The sequence below is a fragment of the Mustelus asterias genome, chromosome 10, assembly GCF_964213995.1.
Source record: "Mustelus asterias chromosome 10, sMusAst1.hap1.1, whole genome shotgun sequence".
Lineage (NCBI taxonomy): Eukaryota > Metazoa > Chordata > Chondrichthyes > Carcharhiniformes > Triakidae > Mustelus > Mustelus asterias.
The window spans coordinates 39,429,083-39,450,239 of record NC_135810.1 but is presented as its reverse complement, the minus strand read 5'-3'; the positions used below and the strand labels follow the sequence as shown (position 1 = coordinate 39,450,239).

General features: G+C 46.4%; 1 protein-coding gene across 2 annotated transcripts in view; it reads left to right on the top strand.

Annotated features, from left to right (window-relative positions):
* The window catches only part of myo16 (myosin XVI), a 427,463-nt gene that overhangs the window by 157,375 nt on the left and 248,931 nt on the right, over nt 1–21,157 (top strand). For both annotated transcript variants that reach the window (XM_078221662.1, XM_078221663.1), the window contains exons 8-9: nt 13,875–13,985; nt 18,113–18,178. In XM_078221662.1, the coding sequence (XP_078077788.1) occupies nt 13,875–13,985; nt 18,113–18,178 (177 nt within the window). The remainder of the gene's footprint in view (nt 1–13,874; nt 13,986–18,112; nt 18,179–21,157) is intronic.

The window sequence follows — 21,157 nt, the reverse complement described above, 5'->3', positions numbered from 1 at the left end:
TGTTCTCTGTCATCTTCAGCAAGGAACAGTACATCACTTGCCTCTACTTCACTGAGGGGGTGTTCACTGAAACCTGCCACTTGCTGCTGCCTAAATTGCAGCCTCAGAGCAGGATGAGGACAGCATTGCCAATGGTTATAAACATGACCATAGCTATGAACATTAATACTTAGGACACTTTCCAGGTAGAAGTGGGTGATATGCGCTTGCTCTTCAACCATTGCCTGTTCAGGTTGTAATTCTTGGCTAACTGAAAGGAGAAGGACACAAGGGTGGTTGTGGAGGGGACAGATGGGGTGTGAGTAGAACATAGAACATAGAAAGCCACAGCACAAACAGGCCCTTCGGCCCACAAGTTGCGCTGATCATATCCCTACCTCTAGGCCTATCTATAGCCCTCAATCCCATTAAATCCCATGTACTCATCCAGAAGTCTCTTAAAAGACCCCAACGAGTTTGCCTCCACCACCACCGACGTCAGCCGATTCCACTCACCCACCACCCTCTGAGTGAAAAACTTACCCCTGACATCTCCTCTGTACCTACCCCCCAGCACCTTAAACCTGTGTCCTCTCGTAGCAACCATTTCAGCCCTTGGAAATAGCCTCTGAGAGTCTACCCTATCCAGACCTCTCAACATCTTGTAAACCTCTATCAGGTCACCTCTCATCCTTCGTCTCTCCAGGGAGAAGAGACCAAGCTCCCTCAACCTATCCTCATAAGGCATGCCCCCCAATCCAGGCAACATCCTTGTAAATCTCCTCTGCACCCTTTCAATGGCTTCAACATCTTTCCTGTAATGAGGTGACCAGAACTGCGCGCAGTACTCCAAGTGGGGTCTAACCAGGGTCCTATAAAGCTGCAGCATTATCTCCCGACTCCTAAACTCAATCCCTCGATTAATGAAGGCTAGTACGCCGTACGCCTTCTTGACCGCATCCTCCACCTGCGAGGCCGATTTAAGAGTCCTATGGACCCGGACCCCAAGGTCCTTCTGATCCTCTACACTGCTAAGAATGGTACCCTTCATATTATACAGGAAGGAAAAAATAAATTTTTACCCGATCAGCACCTGGGAAATCTGAAGAGATTATACAATATGGGGATACGTGGGAGAGGGGTTGGCAGTGTAGTGACAATGGGCACTGAGGTGCAGAAATGAGTATAGGAATGCAATCATCTTCAATGGTTTCAGTGCTACAGCTAGCCATAGGCTCCAATGATGGCAAAAACTTAGGGTAGGATTTTCCACGCAACTGAGGAAGCCTGGAGAAGATCTCACCACTGGCAACAGGGTTTCCCATTGAAACCCGAGGCACAGGTGCGCTGTTGGCAAGACTGAAAGATTCCACTGGCGTGAATGGCCTGAAAATTCCCCCTTAAATCCTCCATGTGTCAAGGACTTATAGGAGTGGCATAACTCTGCTGGTAAGCTCCTTTAGCTCCTGCTGCCTCGGGCTATGCGCACCTTGTCCTGTAAATGTGTTAGTGAATGTGGCCCTATGTTTTTGATGATGTGTCTATCATATTTGTACAACTGGCAGTGTGTTGCAGCTTTGTAACAGAGTCATAGGCTGGAATTTTACCGTCCCCCCCGCTCTGGGAATCGGAGCTGGTGAGGGACGGACAATGGGAAGGTCCGTTGACCTTGGGTGGGGTTTTACGGTTTTGGTACAAGCGAGGCCATAAAATCCTGCCCATAGAGTCACATAGCGCAGAAGAGGCTCTTTGGCCTCAGTCCCAGTATTGATCCTTGTGGTGCATCACTCGACACTGTCGTCCAGCCACCTGAACGACCTTCTACCACTACCCTTTGTATCCTATTACTCAGCCAGTTTCTGATTCATCTCGCCCGGTTTCCCTGAATTGCATGTGCTTCAACCTTCTCAATTAGTCTCCCATTTGGGACCTTGTCAAAAGCTTTGCTGAAATCCATATAAATTATATCAATTCAACTTTCCTCATCCACACATGATCACATTTTTGAAAAATTCTATCAAATTTATTAGGCATTATCTCCCTCTGACAAAGCCAGGCTAAAGCCATCTCTAATTAACCCATGCCTTTCCAAATGGACATTAACTGTCATAACAAAATGCCAGTGAGAGGTTTGTAGCAGTATTGGTGAGGGTACGATGAGGCTTATGAATGTTAGATTTGAGTCACAATTGATCGAGATTGATTGTAGGTGAAGGATTTGTGTGGGGTGCATTGAACATTGTGAGGGGTTCATGGAGCAGTTGGTGGGATATGGCATTTGAAGATGCATATATTGACTTTGACCACTCTTGTGTGGTTATTAAACTTTGTGCTGCCCTGCATTCAGCTCCTTGCTGTAAGTCACCTGGCAGTGTCCTGCACTGTGGTCTACTCCCAATGCATTTTGAGCTTTTTTTATGGAGTGCCTCTTTGCCCCGTGGAGGTAGATGACACCTCTCCTCATCTGGACCTCCTCGACCAAGGCCTCCAGTGCAAAGAACAGTACAGCACAGGAACAGGTCCTTCATCCCTCCAAGCCTGTGCCGATCATGATGTCTTATCTCGACCAACCGCTTGTATCGCTCTATTCTGTGTCTGTTCATGTGTCTATCCAGATAAGCCTTAAATGTCGCTAACATATCTGCCTCAATCACGTCACTTGGTAGTGCATTCCAGACCACCACCACTCTCTATGTAAAAAAACTTCCCCTGCACATCTCCTCTGAACCTTTCTCCCCTTAACTTGAACTTAATTGTCGTTTTTGCCCTGGGAAAAAGCTTCCAACTGTTCACCCTATCCATATGCCTCATAATTTTATAAACTTCTATCAGGTCGCCCCTCAGCCTCCATCTTTCCAGGGAGAACAATCCCAGTTTATTCAATCTCTCCTCATAGCTAATACCCTCCATACCAGGCAACATTCTGGTAAATCTTTTCTGTACTCTCTCCAAAGTCTCCACGTTCTCTGGTAGTGTGGTAACCAATTGGACACAGTATTCCAAATGTGGCCTAACCAATGTTTTATATAATTGTAACATAATTTGCCAACTTTTATACTCGATGCTCTGTCCGATGAAGACAAGCATGCCATATGCTTTCTTCACCACCTTTTCCACCTGTGCTGCCACTTTTAAGGATCTGTGGACCTGCACACCCAGATCTCTCTGTGTCTATACTCCTGATGGTTCTGCCATTTATTTTATAGCTCCCACCTGAATTGGATCTACCAAAATGCATCACCTCACATTTGTCTGGATTAAATTCCATCTGCCATTTCTCCGCCCAGCCTGTCTATATCCTGCTGTATTCTCTGACAATCTTCATCACTATCTGCAACCCTACCAAACTTAGTATCATCTGCAAACTTGCTAATCAGACCAGCTATGTTTTCTTCCAAGTCATTTATATATATTACAAACAGCAGAGGTCTCAGCATTGATCCCTATGGAACACCTCTAGTTACAGACCTCCATTCAGAAAAACACCCTCCCACCGTTACCTTCTGTCTTCTATGGCTCAAGCCAGTTCTGAATCCATCTAGCTAGTTCACCCCTGAACCCCTGTGATTTAATCTTTTGCACCAGCCTGCCATGAGGGACATGCAGTTTTGGAAAATCCTGGAGCCCAATCTCTGCTATGATATTCCATCATTCAGTGTTCCTCTTGCTCACACTCTCTTCTGCATGTGTGCTTTAGCCAGAATGCATCTTGCCTTTAAGAAGTGTAGGTTGGTTTCCAGTAGTGCAGACTATAGCTTTAAATGGGACTAACCTCAAAATTGCATCGGAAATAACATGTCTGGTTTAATAATGCAACTTGACCCCTGTACCCAATTTGCAACCTCATCAAATTGTGCAGCGTGTGTTTTTGGTTCAAGGTCATAATTAACATAATTGTGAATAACAGTATCCCAGAACTGATTCTTACGATCCACTTTAAGTCATTCTGTACCCTTTAGTCCTGTCTTGCAGGCAGCTAGCTATCCAATTTAGCACCTGTGCCCTGAGTTCAAATGCTCTGAGTTGGGTATTATGTAGCAGCTTATCAAAGGCTTTTTGAAAATCAATGCTTTTATCAACCTCTTCTGGCAAATTAATTTTTGGATTATTGAAATCCCTCGTTAATATTTTAAGTTTTTTGCACATTTTTCTATTAATTTTTGTCTAGATGATTCTTCACCTCTTTTCTACTGTTAGGTGGTCTCTAGACCAGCCCTATTAGTGTGAGTGATCCCTAATAGCATTTATCACCAGCCACATGGAATCTATTTCTGTCTTAGTGTGTCTGCATCACATACTCCACTGCAGTTATGCTACTTTTACTAAGTACAGCTGCTGTACCTTACATTTTCCCTCTCCATCTTTTCTAAAAATGTTTCATTCTGAAATGTTTAATTTCCAGTGCTGTCATTTCTATAGCAATATCTCAGTATTGCTTTCTATATTTTGTTCCATATAATGCATTATTGTCTCCAGTTCCCCTGTTTTAATATGGCTGCTAGGTGCATTTATTGTACAGACAGTTTAACTCAATTTTATCAGTAGGCCCTCTCACTTCATTTTTAAGCATCTCTTTACACTCCTGTTTTGTAACATTGGAGGTGATTTTCAGCCTGTGTTACCTGTCAGCGAGAATAGCAACACGGGCGCAAAATATGTGGGGGTAGGGCCTGGGTGGGATTGTGGTCAGTGCAGACTCGATGGGCCAAATGGCCTCCTTCTGCACTGTAGGGTTTCTATGATTTCTATGATATGGTGAGAATCGGGAAACGTGATTCTCATCGGCGAGATCACGTGTCCCGATTTTCTAGGCTCCTCACCGGCAACATAACTAAGTTCCCACCACGGAAGGTCAGAAACCTCATTTAAAGGCATTATGGTGAATGGGCAGCATGGTGGCACAGTGGTCAGCACTGTTGCCTCTCAGCGCCAGGGTCCCGGATTAAATTCCAGCCTCGGGTGACTATGTGTGGAGTTTGTACATTCTCCTCGTGTCTGCCTCGGTTTCCTCTGAGTGCTCCGGTTTCCTCCCACAATCCAAAGATGTGTGGGTTAGGTGGTAAACCGCCCCTTAGTGTCCCAAGATGTGTAGATTAAGGGGATTAGTGGGGTAAATACTTGGGGTTACAGAAAACAGGTCTGGGGTTACAAGGATAGGGCCTGGTGGGATTGTTGTCGGTGCAGACTCAATGGGCTGATTGACCTCCTTCTGCACTGTAGAGATTATATGAATATGCTCATTAGTCACCTTGTTCAGGATATGGCAAGTGGCAGCGCCTTGTTCCCCTGTGCGATAAGAACGCACATCCATTAAATGCATTCAACTGCCTCTGGGGAAGTCACGCGGCTCACTGAGGCTCTCAAGGGCTGAGACACTTCATCCAGGTGGAGTTGAGAAGGGCAACTGCTGGGAAGTGGCTACTATATGTCAGGAGGGAGCGAAGCTTTTTTGGAAAGGTGCTCTCATTGGGAAGCACATGGGTGAATGTCCCAGATCTTGATAGGGCTTTGGGTCAGAGCATTGTCAGAACTACTCATCGCTTGATGTTCTCTTCTTTTCTGTTTTCGGTTTGGGACAATCAAGGAGCCAGTTTAGGTGGTAATTCTTTTGATTGCTATTGAGCAGCCGTGACATCGATGTGCCAGTGTCCTGCAGAGGAGGGGGAGGCAGGGCCCGCTAATCTTCTGGAAGCAGGGCCACAGATGGCGGAGTCTCGGAGGAGACACTACCAGCCATCGGTACACCACCATAGAACTTCCTACCGCCAAATGTCAGAGGTCCAGTGCCAGGAAAATTGCGTCCGTCCTGGTGGATGGTGGACCACCTGTGCCAGGTGATGCAAGACTTGGCATCACATGGCCTGGGACATCACCCATTGCCTGTGGCCCTGAAAGTCACTGCCACTCTGAACTTCTATGTCAGTGGCTTCTTTCAGCAATGCATGGGTGATCTGTGTGGCATCTCCCAGTCTGCCGCACACAGGTACATCAGGATATCCTTGCAAATACCACAGATATGCTATTTGCGAGGGCCCATGTGTATATCAAATTGGACTGGGACCAGGTGAGCTGGAACACTAGGGCCACAGGCTTTGCCACATAACAGGCACTCCAGGGGTAGGTTGTCATTGACTGCACCCACGTGGCTTTGCACTCCCAATGGAGGCATGAGGCACCACTTGTAAACTACAAGGGATACCATTCCTCAAGGTCCAAATCATCTGTGACGATGTTTGTTCTGCCTGTTTCCTTGGTAGCATCCGTCACATTTTTGGACGCTCGCAAGTCCCAACAGTTTTTGAGGAGAGCAGTGGCTGGAGGGATGGCTCCTCTGGGACTCGGGAAGGAGCTGATGACATGAGTGCAGAGGCCCCCAAGCACTTGCTGAGACTCGCTACAATGAGGCTCATGTATCAACACTTGTGCTGGTCGAGTAGGCGATTGACCTGCTCAAGATGTAGTTCTGGTGTCTGGACTGGTCTGGGAGAGTGCTCCAATACAAAGGGTGTCCTGCATCATAGTGGTCTGCTGCGCTCTGCACAACCTGGCACTATAGCAGGCCAAGCAGTGGACCAGGAGGAGATTGAAGAGCGTCACATCTCCTTGGATGAGAAATTGAAGTGGGCAATGAGGGGCAACCCACAGAGGAGGTGGAAGAGGAAGGACCTCGGGCGATGGCCGGGGCCTGCATGGACCACAAGGCTCATTGCCTCTTTGTTTGGTGACGACCAGGACTAGGGTGTGAAGAGCTCTTCCACCATGGCGTCTGACATCCACTCACTCACTACCTGTAGTGCGTGCAGGAGGCCATTGTTATGGCTACACCTTGCATGGGCAGGACGCTAAATAGATTGGCCAGACGATGCAGGAGAATGATGATGACTTGCAGTGAGGACAGAGCAATGCCCCTCTTATCCTGTGTGAATGTCTGACTCAGGCTTGACAGAGAGCTGAACGTGACCTGCCACTGAATGGGGTGATCCCTGGTCCCAGAGAGGCTGACTGACACATCTCAGCTGCTGCTGCCTCCTCCGAGGTCAGGGGTCCCGGTGTTTTTCTCAACCTACTGACGAGGTGGAGAGACTTTCACATTCTCAGCCCGTGGCATCCTCATCACAAGGTAATGCTGGCAGATATGAGAGGACTGAGCATTGCTGTGGGGGAGGTGAACCTTCCCTGGAGGGCGGGGGGGGGGGGGGGGGGCGTCTGGTTGGGCTGGGGTTGGGGGGGGGGGGGGGTGTCACTTGGGGGAGTGCTCCAGCAGCAGCAGCACGGCTTTAATGCATAGCCAGTGTGGGAGGTGGGAGAGACATAGCTGCCATTTTCACACTGCACAGGGATGAAGCACTGAGTTTGTGGAGCAAGGTGCCATGACATGATATTGTGGAGGATCCCTATGGGTGAACAAAGTGATTTTTAATACAATTGGGCTATTACCATGGTGACTTATCTCTACAGTTGCTAGGATCCCCTATGCCCACTCACTGCCTATCGTTTCTGGCCACTCTCACCCCAAAACCAGAAAATCCCACCCAAGGTCAACGGACTTTTCTAGGGTCCACCCCTCGCCTGCTACAATTCCTGTGGTGAATGGAACAGGAAAATTCATCCCTTACTCTTCCTCATCCTCGCTCTACATCTACATGTATCCTCAGGATCCACAGCTGAGGTTGAGGAAGCCTGGAGAACTTCCACTCCCCATTGCCTGAGATGACCTTGGTGGTGTCCCCTGGTGGGACCAGGACCTTGAGGGTCCTGGCCTGCTTTCGAGCTGCGTAGGTGTTGCAGTGCTGATCTCCTCGGTATGCAGGGTGAGAAGTGTGTTGCGCACAAAGAGGAGTGTGTCAGATGGGCTGGACACACCCAGAGTCTCCTGGGTGGAAGGCCCTGGGCTGAGATCCTGCCAATCCTCTTCCATTCGGGTGCCTAGGGTCCCCAGGGCTCCTCTATGGGATGGAGGAGCATCTGGAGTGAGATCCAGAAACCCCGTTATCCTCTGGCACTGACGCTCATGATTCATCCTGTACCATGGAGTTCATGCCCTCAGTTATGGAGGTCATGAGCTCTGCCATGGAGTGCACCTCCTGCACCAAGGTCTCCATTGCGGACACCACCCTCGCATTGTTGACCTCATTGCGTTGCACTATCTCCTCGGACATTAGGCAATGGAACTCCTCCAGTTGGCCTTGCAGTCTCAGGAGGGACATTGTGATCCCTTCCTGATGCCCGTGACTCAGCCTTTGTAGCTCTGGGAAGACCAGACGCAGGGACACATCGTCGGTCTGGGTTTCAGCAGATTCCAGCATTCCTCCAAGTGCCGGATCCCTGGCATATCCCTCCCTACCTCTGCTGTGGATCATCATCACTTACCCAGAAGTCTGTCTACTAGTTATTCCCACTGAAGTGTGAGTATCTGTGCTGGTGGAGGATGCGGATGACAGTTGTGACATCTCTTCCATCTGGCCTCTGAGATGTCTCCCTCGGAGTTGCACAGGTCTGTGGCCTCCAGAAGCCATGAGGATGATCTGGGCTGGTCATCTGATTAACCTGCAAGGGGAGTGAGATGGTATGAGTGCATCACAAGGGCAGACAGATGGAATAAAGTTAACTCGCTTAAGGCTTGCACCATGTTTGTATGTTTGAGTGTTCTCACTTTTGTCTCTTGCCACCACCTCATCCTCTGCAGAGTACAGTCCTGCTCCTCACTGGCCAGCTTCAGGGCTTTCTCTTCAAAGGGCATTGGGGTTCAAGCTCAGGCTTGACTCCGACAGGCTGTCCCTACTCATGTTGTAGATCTTGGCCCTAGCATCTCTAATCTTCCCGAGGCCTTCTTGGAACACTTTGGGATACTTCCCAATGACTTTGTATAAATTGCCAGTACCCATATTAAGGGTCTGTTGCTAATCAGATGTATTTTCTGTAGCCAGTTCTTCCCAAAAGGCTGGGCCCTGTTCCTTGCACCACTATTAGGGAGAGTCGGACTGTCTGTTGCCCATGTATAACTGGGCTTACAGTCGTCCCAAAAATACATAACAGTTCCGCAGTGTGTGTGGTCAATCTAGCCTTGGTGTCACGCTGGCTTAAAGGCAAGAGAACCATTTCTCCCCAGTAATAGATACAGCGGCTCCTGTGTCCATCTCCATGTCTAGGAGCATGGCCATTTACCTGGAGTTTAATCTTGATTGGAGCCATTTTGGGTGCAGCGATGCAATTCAGCTGTATCAATTTCTCAATCCCAGGCTGGCTTATTTGTAAAGCCCTGTCCTGAGGTACAAAGAACAAAGAACAGTACAGCACAGGAAACAGGCCCTTCGGCCGTCCAAGCCTGTGCCGCTCCTTGGTCCAACTAGACCAATTGTTTGTATCCCTCCATTCCCAGGCTGCTCATGTGACTATCCAGGTAAGTCTTAAACGATGTCAGCGTGCCTGCCTCCACCACCCTACTTGGCAGCGCATTCCAGGCCCCCACCACCCTCTGTGTAAAAAACATCCCTCTAATATCTGAGTTATACTTCGCCCCTCTCACCTTGAGCCCGTGACCCCTCGTGAACGTCACTTCTGATCTGGGAAAAAGCTTCCCACCGTTCACCCTATCTATCCCCTTCATAATCTTGTACACCTCTATTAGATCTCCCCTCATTCTCCGTCTTTCCAGGGAGAACAACCCCAGTTTACCCAATCTCTCCTCATAGCTAAGACCTTCCATACCAGGCAACATCCTGGTAAACCTTCTCTGCACTCTCTCTAATGCCTCCACGTCCTTCTGGTAGTGCGGCGACCAGAACTGGACGCAGTACTCCAAATGTGGCCTAACCAGCGTTCTATACAGCTGCATCATCAGACTCCAGCTTTTATACTCTATACTCCGTCCTATAAAGGCAAGCATACCATATGCCTTCTTCACCACCTTCTCCACCTGTGTTGCCACCTTCAAGGATTTGTGGACTTGCACACCTAGGTCCCTCTGTGTTTCTATACTGATGACTCTGCCATTTATTGTATAACTCCTCCCTACATTATTTCTTCCAAAATGCATCACTTCGCATTTATCCGGATTAAACTCCATCTGCCACCTCTCTGCCCAATTTTCCAGCCTATCTATATCCTGCTGTATTGCCCGACAATGCTCTTCGCTATCCGCAAGTCCAGCCATCTTCGTGTCATCCGCAAACTTGCTGATTACACCAGTTACACCTTCTTCCAAATCAATTATATATATCACAAATAGCAGAGGTCCCAGTACAGAGCCCTGCGGAACACCACTGGTCACAGACCTCCAGCCGGAAAAAGACCCTTCGACCACTGTCCTCTTGTCTCCTATGGCCAACACAGTAAGAAGTTTAACAACACCAGGTTAAAGTCCAACAGGTTTGGCCAAGCCAGTTCTCCACCCATCTAGCCACTTCTTCTTGTATCCCATGAGCCTTAACCTTCTTAACCAACCTGCCATGTGGGACTTTGTCAAATGCCTTACTGAAATCCATATAGACGACATCCACGGCCCTTCCTTCATCAACCGTTTTTGTCACTTCCTCAAAAAACTCCACCAAATTTGTAAGGCACGACCTCCCTCTTACAAAACCATGCTGTCTGTCACTAATGAGATTGTTCCGTTCTAAATGCACATATATCCTGTCTCTAAGAATCCTCTCCAACAACTTCCCTACCACGGACGTCAAGCTCACCGGCCTATAATTTCCTGGGTTATCCCTGCTACCCTTCTTAAACAACGGGACCACATTCGCTATCCTCCAATCCTCAGGTAGGTTTGCCCTTCGGCCTGGGCTCACTCTTCACTGTATTGTGGAGAGACTTCCCATTTTTTCCCATCTAGTTCTGGAATTTTGCAGCCTCCAACTCCAGTCACCCTTTCTTGGCAGCAAATGGGAGATGCGGGCATTATCTGCTAGGACTTGGTTCTGTGATATAGCCCTGAAACTCTTGGGCTCCTCTTTCCACATTTTCACAGGAAAGGATCAATTCTGTGGCTTTCTTGAGGTCCAGAGTTGGTTCAGTCAGCAATTTCCTTTGGGTCACAATATTATTAATTCCACACACTAAACAATTCCTTAACATTTCCGGAAGTGCTGACCCAGACTCTCAGTTTTCCGCCAATTTCTGCAGTCTCGTCACGTATTCAGTGATTGTTTTCCCCAGGGAGTCTAATTGCCATGTTGAACCTGTAGCATTGCAATATAACAGATGGTTTAGAGTCATAGTGGTCTGATACCATATCTACCAATTCTTCAAAAGATTTGAGGCTGTTGAGTAGGTTAAAATTTCTATGATGCTGAAAGTTGAGACCCCGCAAGCGGTCAGGAGGATGTCTTTTTGCCGGTCGTCCTCTTCTATCCCGTTTGCCCGGAATAAATATCTCATTCTTTCGGCTTAATGGGCCAATCCTCATTATAAATTTCCAGTTTCCCAAACAGCGACATTTTCAATATCTCCCCTTCACTGTCTTACTATTGAAAGGCAAGACTGTCCGAAACTTTTCGTGTTCCTCGTCGCCAATGTAATGACTCAGGAAGTCAGACTGGAAAGGAACATAGTTTATTACAGAATGCAAAGTAAAACCAGTGCTATGGTGTACACACACTAGTCCCCGCCTAGGACGGCAGTTCAGCAGGCCCAGTCCTGTGGGGCAACAAGCCCTACAGGGAAATCAACCAATGATTGCCTACAGACCTCATGGGCGTTATCGCACCAGCCTTTTCACCACAGATGTCTTGCTCTATTTCAAATTGTAAATCCAGAGATTTGAGGTTCTGTTTTTAATTTTGCTGCCAACTGCAGATACGCCCTCTGTAGGACCTTCTCCCCGTTCCTACCTATGATGTTTGTTCTGATATGGACCAGGACAACTGGATTTCTATCCTCTATTTCCAAATTCCTCTCCAACCACCACGAGATATCCCTTTCCAAAGCATTGGGTAGCAACACATCTTTAAGGATACTCACCCAAGGCTGCAGAGAGTGCTACCTATCATTACCGCATTTCTATTCTATTCTTTTGTCTCCTTAGAGAGGCTTCTTAGCACAGTGCCTTGATCTGCAGTGTGGCTGTCCTCTCCGCTGCGTTTGCCCTTGTCCTTGTCCAGAAGGCTGTTGCCTATATTTGAATTTGTATGCAATAGATTTGAAAAATTATGGAGTAGAAATGTGCCAGTGGCACAAAATGGATGTTATTAGATTGGTCGCCTTTTGTTTCATTGCAGTCATTAGAATTAAATGTCAGATGCTGAATATAACTGGCATCCAGTCCAATACTGTTCATTTTGAACCACTGCCTGAGACAGATCTCTACCCTTATATTGACAAAATCATTTGCTGATTGCTTTTGGAATATTTAACCATTGTTGCTGAAAACCTTCTTCACAACCTGACTGTTAAAAGTAATCGATCTGCATGGAACAGGATATAAGGCATCCACAATTCTGATTTCTAATCTTGGTTAATCCAGAATTTGAAGATAGAAATTTATATGCATGCTTTGCCTTCTTTTATTTACCCTAAACATATCGATCATACAGCAAGGATTAGTAAAACAATGATGTGAATTCTTTATTTGAAGGTAAGATTAATTTATAATGGTAACTGGGAGGTTACGTAGACATGTCTGACCTGTAAGATTATTGCTGTGTTCTGTCTACAGAGGATCATACATCACCTCCTGTCTCACTGTGGGTAGTCATGGACAGGAATTTAAGATACACTTCTTAAAGGTGCATATCATTAAATAATCAAATATTATTTACATTACATCAAAAGAAAACTGCATTACAATGAACCTATAAGTCTCTGAAGCATACTGGTATTTTGTACATCTAGACTCAGTTACAGTAAACATGGTTTGAGATTGCACTGTCTTCAGAATGCTGGTTGCAGGTTCTAGGTTCCTGTCTGTTTTGAAGCGTTTTTAATAACCCTTCTTTGTCTTTTCCTGTTAAGGCTGTCTGAGAACAAATTACTGCTCACAGTTCAGCACCCATCAGTCCTGCTCTCATTATCTCAAAGCACGATGGACTGCGTTGGTCAATGTTGTCTTCACTGACAACCTCTGTTTTAACTGAAATTATTTTAAGTGAAACATTTCAAATCTATGTTAAAATTTTCTGTCGGACTTTCCTTATCAGAAAAATAAACAAATATTAATGTATCTTCTCATTGAAATATTTTATATTGCTTAATCCCCACATTGGTAAATGAATTGAAATAAGTTTGAAAATATAGAAGAAAAATGTAACCTCCTGCTCGCCACGGATCCTGCCTCACGTACCTATTACTCTCGGCTCCTCCTAGTCACTGCAGATCCTCCCCCTCCCCAACCTCCCACTTGTGGCCTCATCCCCTGCCCAGCTTCCAAGTTTTGGCCTCTTCCCCTCCCTAACCTCCATGTCGTGGCCTATCCCCCACCACTGAGTTGTAACCTCTCCACCTTCCAAACCTCCGAGTTGTGGCCTGTCCCTACCCTCCCAGTTGTGGCCTCTTTCCTCCCCAACCTGAGTTGTGGCCTTTCCAACCCACCCTCTGACTGAATCTCCCACTTCCTGTTTCACCCTCTCGTCACTTCCTGTACCTGTTTTCCTGTTTGAAAATCCAGATCTGATTCAAGGCTGGAGCTCTGATATTGTAGAGGTGCAGATCCCAATGGTGGAGAAATGCTGAGCTGAGGTGGCAATAATCCATGTTTTTTAAAAAAATGCTCCCGCCAGTGGCGACTTGGGAGAAGAGCAGTGAGGCAAGAAGAGCATTTATGATTTCCTGAAGATTCTCTGTTCCTGATTGGAACAGATGTCCCAATCTGTTCCTGATTGAGGAATTTGTTCCATGATAAGAATCCATTCTGGTTATGATTTCTTTCTTCAACCCATTTCTGATATTCAAAACTCCAGGTGAAGCTGATCCCTCCTGCTCCAAATGATGACCTGTCTACCTTGAGTGAACTGACAGATAGAAGCCTTCTCTACGAAATTCAGAAGAGGTTCACCAATGATCAGATATATGTAAGTATACATGCACAAACATGTGTTTTGCTATCTGAAATTTGCCGCTGATTTAAAATTAAGTGACACCTTTCATAAACCCAGGGTGTCCCAAAGTACTTGACAGAAAATGAAATAACTTTGAAATGTAGTCAGTGTTGTAACTTAGAAAATGTGGCACCAGTTGTACACAGTAAGCTCCAAACATTGTGATAATGACCAGATAATCTGTTTATTAGCGATGTTTAATAAAGGTTCCCCAACCATAAGACTAGGTATAGCCCCCTGCTCTTGTTTGAATTTGATCCTGACACAGAGGCCCTAAGTCTGCAGAAAAGTCTAGCCCTAGATTTCAGAAACTCAAGTGATATCAAGAAATTTATATTGTAGCTTCGTGAATCAAGAACATGTTTTTGTTCAAATTTAATTCAATGCTTTTATTTGGTTACAAGATCTGTCTATATTATGCTCAGGATCAATGGGGTACTTGAAATACAGTCAACCGTGAAGGGAAATCAAAGTAAACACAGGTGGCTGGAGGATCAAATCCATTAATCTGACAGCTGAATCTTTTGCAAGGCACTGCATGTTGAACCTGTTACAGATCAAAGACTTCAAGCACTATGGAGAGTATTTCAATGATTTCAAGCATGTTGGGAAGCCACAGCAACATAAAATCAAAGCTGTGTGCATACAGTGGGGCTGAGTGCACAGGTGGGCAGACTGGAAATCACCCCCCTCCCCCAGGCAAATGAAATTGACATCTCCTGTCTATCAGAGAAAGGGGTCTGAACCCATGGATGCAAATTTAATCTCCATGGGTGTCATGGAGATTAAATTTGCACAGCTAATAGGCAGGAGTGCAGAAGTTGATCACAGGGCTGCCTGAAATCACCATGCCAGGGGTGATTTTCAGATCTGCCAGAGCTAGAAGGGCAATCAAGCCATACACTTCCATCCTGGCAGAGAGTGACAAAGTTAACCCCTTGCCCGAGCCCTTTGAGGGACCTTTCCTCTGCAGCCTAGCAGCAGCAGAGGGGCAAATAGCCACTAGAACTTCCTCCTGGAACCACCTTGGGGCATAAGGCATCAGGCCAATGTGTCAGCGTCAGGGTGCCAGGGGCAGTGCACTTTTGGCACTGTCAAGATGCTTGGCCTGAAGGGAGGCTGAGTGAGGGTTTGAGGGGGGGAGGAAGCTGAGTGGGGGTCTGAGGGGGGAGGAAGCTGAGTGGGGATCTCAGTGAGGAGGGGAGCTGAGTGGGGGTCTGAGAGAGGAGGGGAGCTGAGTGGGGGTCTCAGTGAGGAGGGGAGCTGAAAGGGGGTCTCAGTGAGGAGGGGAGCTGAGTGGGGTCTCAGGGATGTGGGGTTCTTAGGGGGTGTTTGAGATAGGTAGGGGACTGATTGGGGGATCTAAGGGGGAAGGAGAGCTGATGGGGGTTCTGAAGGGGAAGGGAGGACTGAATGGGGGTTTGAGGGGGGAGAGAGGCTGAGTAAGTGGTCTGAGGGGAAGGGGCCTGAGTTGGGGGGGTCACCATCATTCCTTTGTGGAGGTGGAGGGCCTTTATTGTTGATTATGGATGGAGGGGGGAGTATGCCCCTCTTTGGTGAGAGGTTGATACTGCTCTCCCAGTTAGTGGCGGGGTGGGGGGGCGATAAACGAGCACAGAGTTCGGGTCGCCATTTAAAAATGGCAGCATGGTCTCGGAGAATCCCACCTGATAGACGCCACTAATGCCAACGGGAAACACTCCCGCTTTCCCGCTGGTATGGGCATTTAGTTTCAATTCAGGAGAATTGCAGCCATTATCTAAACGGTAATAGATTCCAAAGCTTTGAGATGTAGAGGGATCTGGGCATTCTGATGCATGAATCACAAAAGGTTAGTATGCAGGCACAGCAAGTAACCAAGAAGGCTAATAGAGTGTTATAGTTCATTGCGAGGCAAATTGAGTACAAAGTTAGGGAGCTTATGTTTCAATTATACAGGGCATTGGTAAGACCACATCTGGAGTACTGTATACAGTATTGGTCTCCTTACCTAAGGGGTTAGAAGCAAATCAGAGAAGGTTTACCAGATTAATACCTGACTCTGTGTCTTAAGAGGAAAGATTGGATGGGCTATGGTTATATCCGCTGGAATTTAGAAGAGTAAGAGGCAACTTGATTAAAATATCAAAGACCTTGAGATATTTTGAAAGGGTGGATGTGGAAAGGTTGTTCCCTCTTGTAGGGGAATCTGGAACTTGTGGGTCATTGTTTGAAAATAAGGGACCATCCATTTAAAATAGAAATGAAGAGAATTTTTTTCTCTGAGGGTTGTGAGTCTTTGGAACTCACTTCCTCAAAAGGTGGAGGAAGCAAAGTCTTAGAATATTCTTAAGGCAGATAAAAATAGATCCTTGATAAGTAATCGAAAAAGAAAACGCTGGAAAATCTCAGCAGGTCTGGCGGCATCTGTAAGGAGAGAAAAGAGCTGACATTTCGAATCCAGATGACCCTTTGTCAAAGTAACGATAAGTAATGGTGTGAAAGGTTATAGGGGGTAGATGGGAATGTGGAGAAATCAGATCAGCTGTGAGCTTATTGAGTGGTGGACCAGGCTTGAGGGGGCCACATGGCCTCCTCCTGCCCTGAATCGTTTGTTTGTATGTACCACTGATGCCCACCTTGCCACCTCTCCTTAGATTCTGTAGAGGCAAATTTGGAAATGGGGGACCAAAGGTGTGAATAACCAAACCAGCAATTCTGATGGTGAGCAGCATTAGGAATTGGCAATTCATCCCCTTGATTGTGAACTGCCATTCAATTAGATCATGTCTGATTTATATCTTAATAGCATTTACCTGTTTTGTTCTTGGCCTTCAATAGGGCTGATTCATCTGCCTGCCCTCAGCTGGTGGTTTGAAGGTCCTGGCACCATATTTACACACCAGTCCAGCACACTCCTGTCATTCTCTCCAGCCCAACTATCTTCACCAGATCATGCAGGATGTCAACAACCCAGAGGGAAAAGGCTAGCAGCCTCAAGCAGAAGTCTGTTCTTTGATTCAACCACACTCCCCACCGAGCCCAACACCTGTGAAGCAACCATGCCCCATTTGGACCTGTACCCACTGCATCTGGACCATCCATCCATTTCCAGTAAACAGTGTGGTATCCCTTTGACCCCCTTGTTTGTGAGCTTCTCATGCAACCTTATCGGGCTCCAGCTTCCCTCCCTTTGGTCTTCCCACGGTGTTCCCTCTGCTTTCCATTGTTCCTCTTCTTCATCCACCTCCTTGCACCCCTGCGTGCCATCATGAGCCCTTGCCCTTTCCCCTCTTGCCCTGCCCTCCTTCTCTTCATTCGGCCACATCCTCTTACCATTCGGCCTCACCTCGCACTCCACCCTGGTCGAAATTTGGACCTTTCGAGCTTTGAACCTTTGTTGCGGTGGCAGCACGAGTCCCGCAGCATAGCCCTGTCCAGATAAACATTGGTGTGTGGCACCAGAAGGCAAGGAGACCCCTGTACTCCTCAACTCCAGGCACTGTACTGATTAGACTCGGTGACAGAAGAGGGTCCCTGTGTCCCGCATCACGGCACTGTCCATGAGGACCAGCTTGGCAAGGAGGTGGAGGCAGGAACCAGTCTGCCTCAGCAAAGTCGTGAACAATGCATCAGCAGCAGCGCAGTATTGTGGGCAGAAAGTTGTTGCACTCACCCTGAAGTCTCATGCAAACTGAGGACTGCCTTGTGTATGTCACACATTAGCAATCAGATTTGATGTTGACGTAAATTCCTGCTAGCGTGACGCAAGATTGAAAGGCCTGTCGGCGCGTTTCTGATTTTTCATCTCCGACCGATCTTACCACCTCACCTCGCCCAAAGTCAGATGGAACAAGGTCATAAGATCACGCCCTAAATCTGTGGATAAAGTTGTATGAGCCCAAAATATTGAAAAGTCTATACTTACAACTTCATTGCAATCCAAGATGGCAGAAAATCATGTTCAATATCATGTCACCAACTTTTTCAATGGATTCCTAAGATTCTTGTTGCATATTGCCTACATTATGAAATATTCTATTTTAACTGATTTTCTCCTACAGTCTCCCTTCAGAAAACTCCTCATCTGGTTAGCCATTGAACTATTGACTTTCTTTCAGACTTACATTGGACATATTTTGCTGCTAGTGAATCCATATAAAGAACTTCCAATATATTCCACCCTGGTAAGTACTATTACTTTCTTATTGACATTATATAATCCAGGAGCAGCCATGACTTAGAGGTGCTACTGATGCCCATGTACCTCCAGTCTGCACTCTCACTGAGAAATAGTCCACATTGGGATTGGGGAATCTCAATTTTGATCCTAATAAATAGTGTTATTTTTCTTTGAAAGGCAGGAATTCTTCGCTGATGGCCAATATTTTTATGCTGACCCCTGCCGCGTAATTGGCCAGGCAATATGCCTCTGCATATTTTATTGGCTTTAGAAGCAGCCAGCCTGTCCACTGCAAGCAGAACTTCCGCCCACTTCCAGATCCGTTCTCAGGACCTGTACCAAGGGAATTAAATACCACACAAGGTTCCAAATAAGATTGTTTTAACCTTTGTCACTGAGTGCCAAATTCTCCATTCTTGCTGGCAGCGGTGACAGGGCGTGAATGGCGGGAGAATTCCGGGCTGTGTTCTTGTGCATCACTGAGCTTCCAGCTCTCTGAAGCACTGATCATGCATGTTTTGAACAACATCTTTTCTCTTGTTTATACAGTATTACCTGAAAGTGTATGATCTCTTTGATAGTGCTAATAATTTACATTCATGCAAATGCTTAGATTCCCAACAGGCAGATTTGTAAGTGAGTGTGTGTAAAATGCCATAGTTGCCTTTCATGGTGCCTAACCGATGAGCATCAGGTGAATTATTGGGTGGCTACCTGTCCTTGTGCCACTTGAAGCCCTTAAGTTGTCAATTGATGACCACTTCAGGGTAATTTCCCATTTCAACTGTTATTTTAGGGCTGAAGTGGGAAACTCGGCAGGTAACTGCTCAGGCATATGGCAGCAAAAGGAGGGTACGCCTCCTTTGCAGACCTTTGTTTCCATCAGAAGTCCCGCCCAGCTTGGATCACACCACATTCCCTGTGCAACCTGCTACAGTCACAGCAGTGGCCAGCTGCCCCGGTGGCACTTATGAGACCAGATTTGATTGACCTACAGCTCTTGGATTAGTTTATGATTTGATTTGATTTATTATTGTCACATGTATTGGCATACAGTGAAAAGTATTGTTTCCTGCGCGCTATCCAGACAAAGCATACCGTTCATAGATAAGGAAAGGAGAGGGTGCAGAATGCAGTGTTACAATCATAGCTGGGGTGTAGAGAAAGTCAGCTTAATACATGGTAGTTCCATTTAAAAGTCTGATGGCAGCAGGGAAGAAGCTGTTCTTGAGTCAGTTGGCACATGATCTCAGACTTTTGTACCTTTTTCCTGACGGAAGAAGATGGAAGGGAGTATGTCCAGAGCGAGTGGAGTCCTTGATTATGCCGGCTGATTTTCCAAGGCAGTGGGAAGTGTAGACTATACTATAGTGTAGACTTCTATACTGGCTAGAGTTATGGGGATAGGGTCTGGGTGGAATTGTGGTCGGTGCAGACTTGATGTGCCAAATCGCCACCTCCTGCATTGTAGGATTCTATGATTCTAGACGGAGTCAATGGATGGGAGACTGGTTTGCATGATGGACTGGGCTACGTTTACAACCCTTTGTAGTTTCTTGTGGTCTTGATCTTTGCAGGAGCCATACCAAGCTGTGATACATCCGGAAAGGATGTTTTCTATGGTGCATCTGTAAAAATTGGTGACACTTGTAGCAGAATGCCAAATTTCCTTAGCCTCCTGAGAAAGTAGAGGCATTGCTGGGTTTTCTTAACAATAGCATCAGTGTGGAGAGACCAGGACAGGTGGTTGGTGATCTGGACACCGAGAATCTTGAAATTCTCGACCATTTCCACTTCATCACTGTTGATGTAGACAGGGGTATATCCTCCACTACACTTCCTGAGGTTGATGACTATCTCCAACGTTTTACTCAAATGGAGGGAGAGATTATTGTCGTCACAGCATTTTACCAAATTCTTTATCTTTTTCCTGTACGCCATCTCATCATTAGAGTCATAGAGGTTTACAGCATGGAAACAGGCCCTTTGGCCCAACTTGTCCATGCCACCCTTTTTTTTAAACCCTTAAGCTAATCCCAATTGCTTGTATTTGGCCCATATCCCTCTATACCCATCTTACCCATGTAACTATCTAAATGCTTTTTAAAAGACAAAATTGTACTCGCCTCTACTACTACATCTGGCAGCTTGTTCCAGTCACTCACCGTCCTCTGTGTGAAAAAATTGCCCTTCTGGACACTTTTGCATCTTTCCCTCCTCACCTTAAACCAATGCCCTCTAGTTTTAGACTCCCCTACCTTTGGGAAAAGATATTGACTATCAAGCTGATCTGTGCCCCTCATTATTTTATAGACCTCTATAAAATCACCCCTCAGCCTTCTACTCTCCAGAGAAAAAAGTCCCAGTCTATCCAGCCTCTCCTTATAACTCAAACCGTCAAGTCCGGGTAGCATCCTAGTAAATCTTTTCTGCACTCTTTCTAGTTTAATAATATCCTTTCTATAATAGGGTGACCAGAACTGTGTACAGTATTCCAAGTGTGGCCTTACCAATGTCTTGTACAACTTCAACAAGACGTCCCAACTCCTGTATTCAATGTTCTGACCGATGAAACCAAGCATGCCGAATGCCTTCCTCACCACTCTGTCCACCTGTGACTCCAGTTTCAAGGAGCTATGAACCTGTACCCCTAGATCTCTTTGTTCTGTAACTCTCCCCAACGCCCGACCATTAACTGAGTAAGTCCTGCCCTGGTTCAATCTACCAAAATGCATCATCTCGCATTTATCTAAATTAAACTCCATCTGCCATTCATCAGCCCAGTGGCCCAATTGATCAAGATCCTGTTGCAATCGGAGATAACTTTCTTCACTGTCCACTATGCCACCAATCATTGTTTGAGATCCGACCCATTACAGTGGTGTCATCAGCAAACTTGAAAAGGGAGTTGGAGCGGAATTTGGCCACACAGTCATAAGTGTATAAGGAGTATAGTAAGGGGTTGAGGAGACAGCCTTGCGGG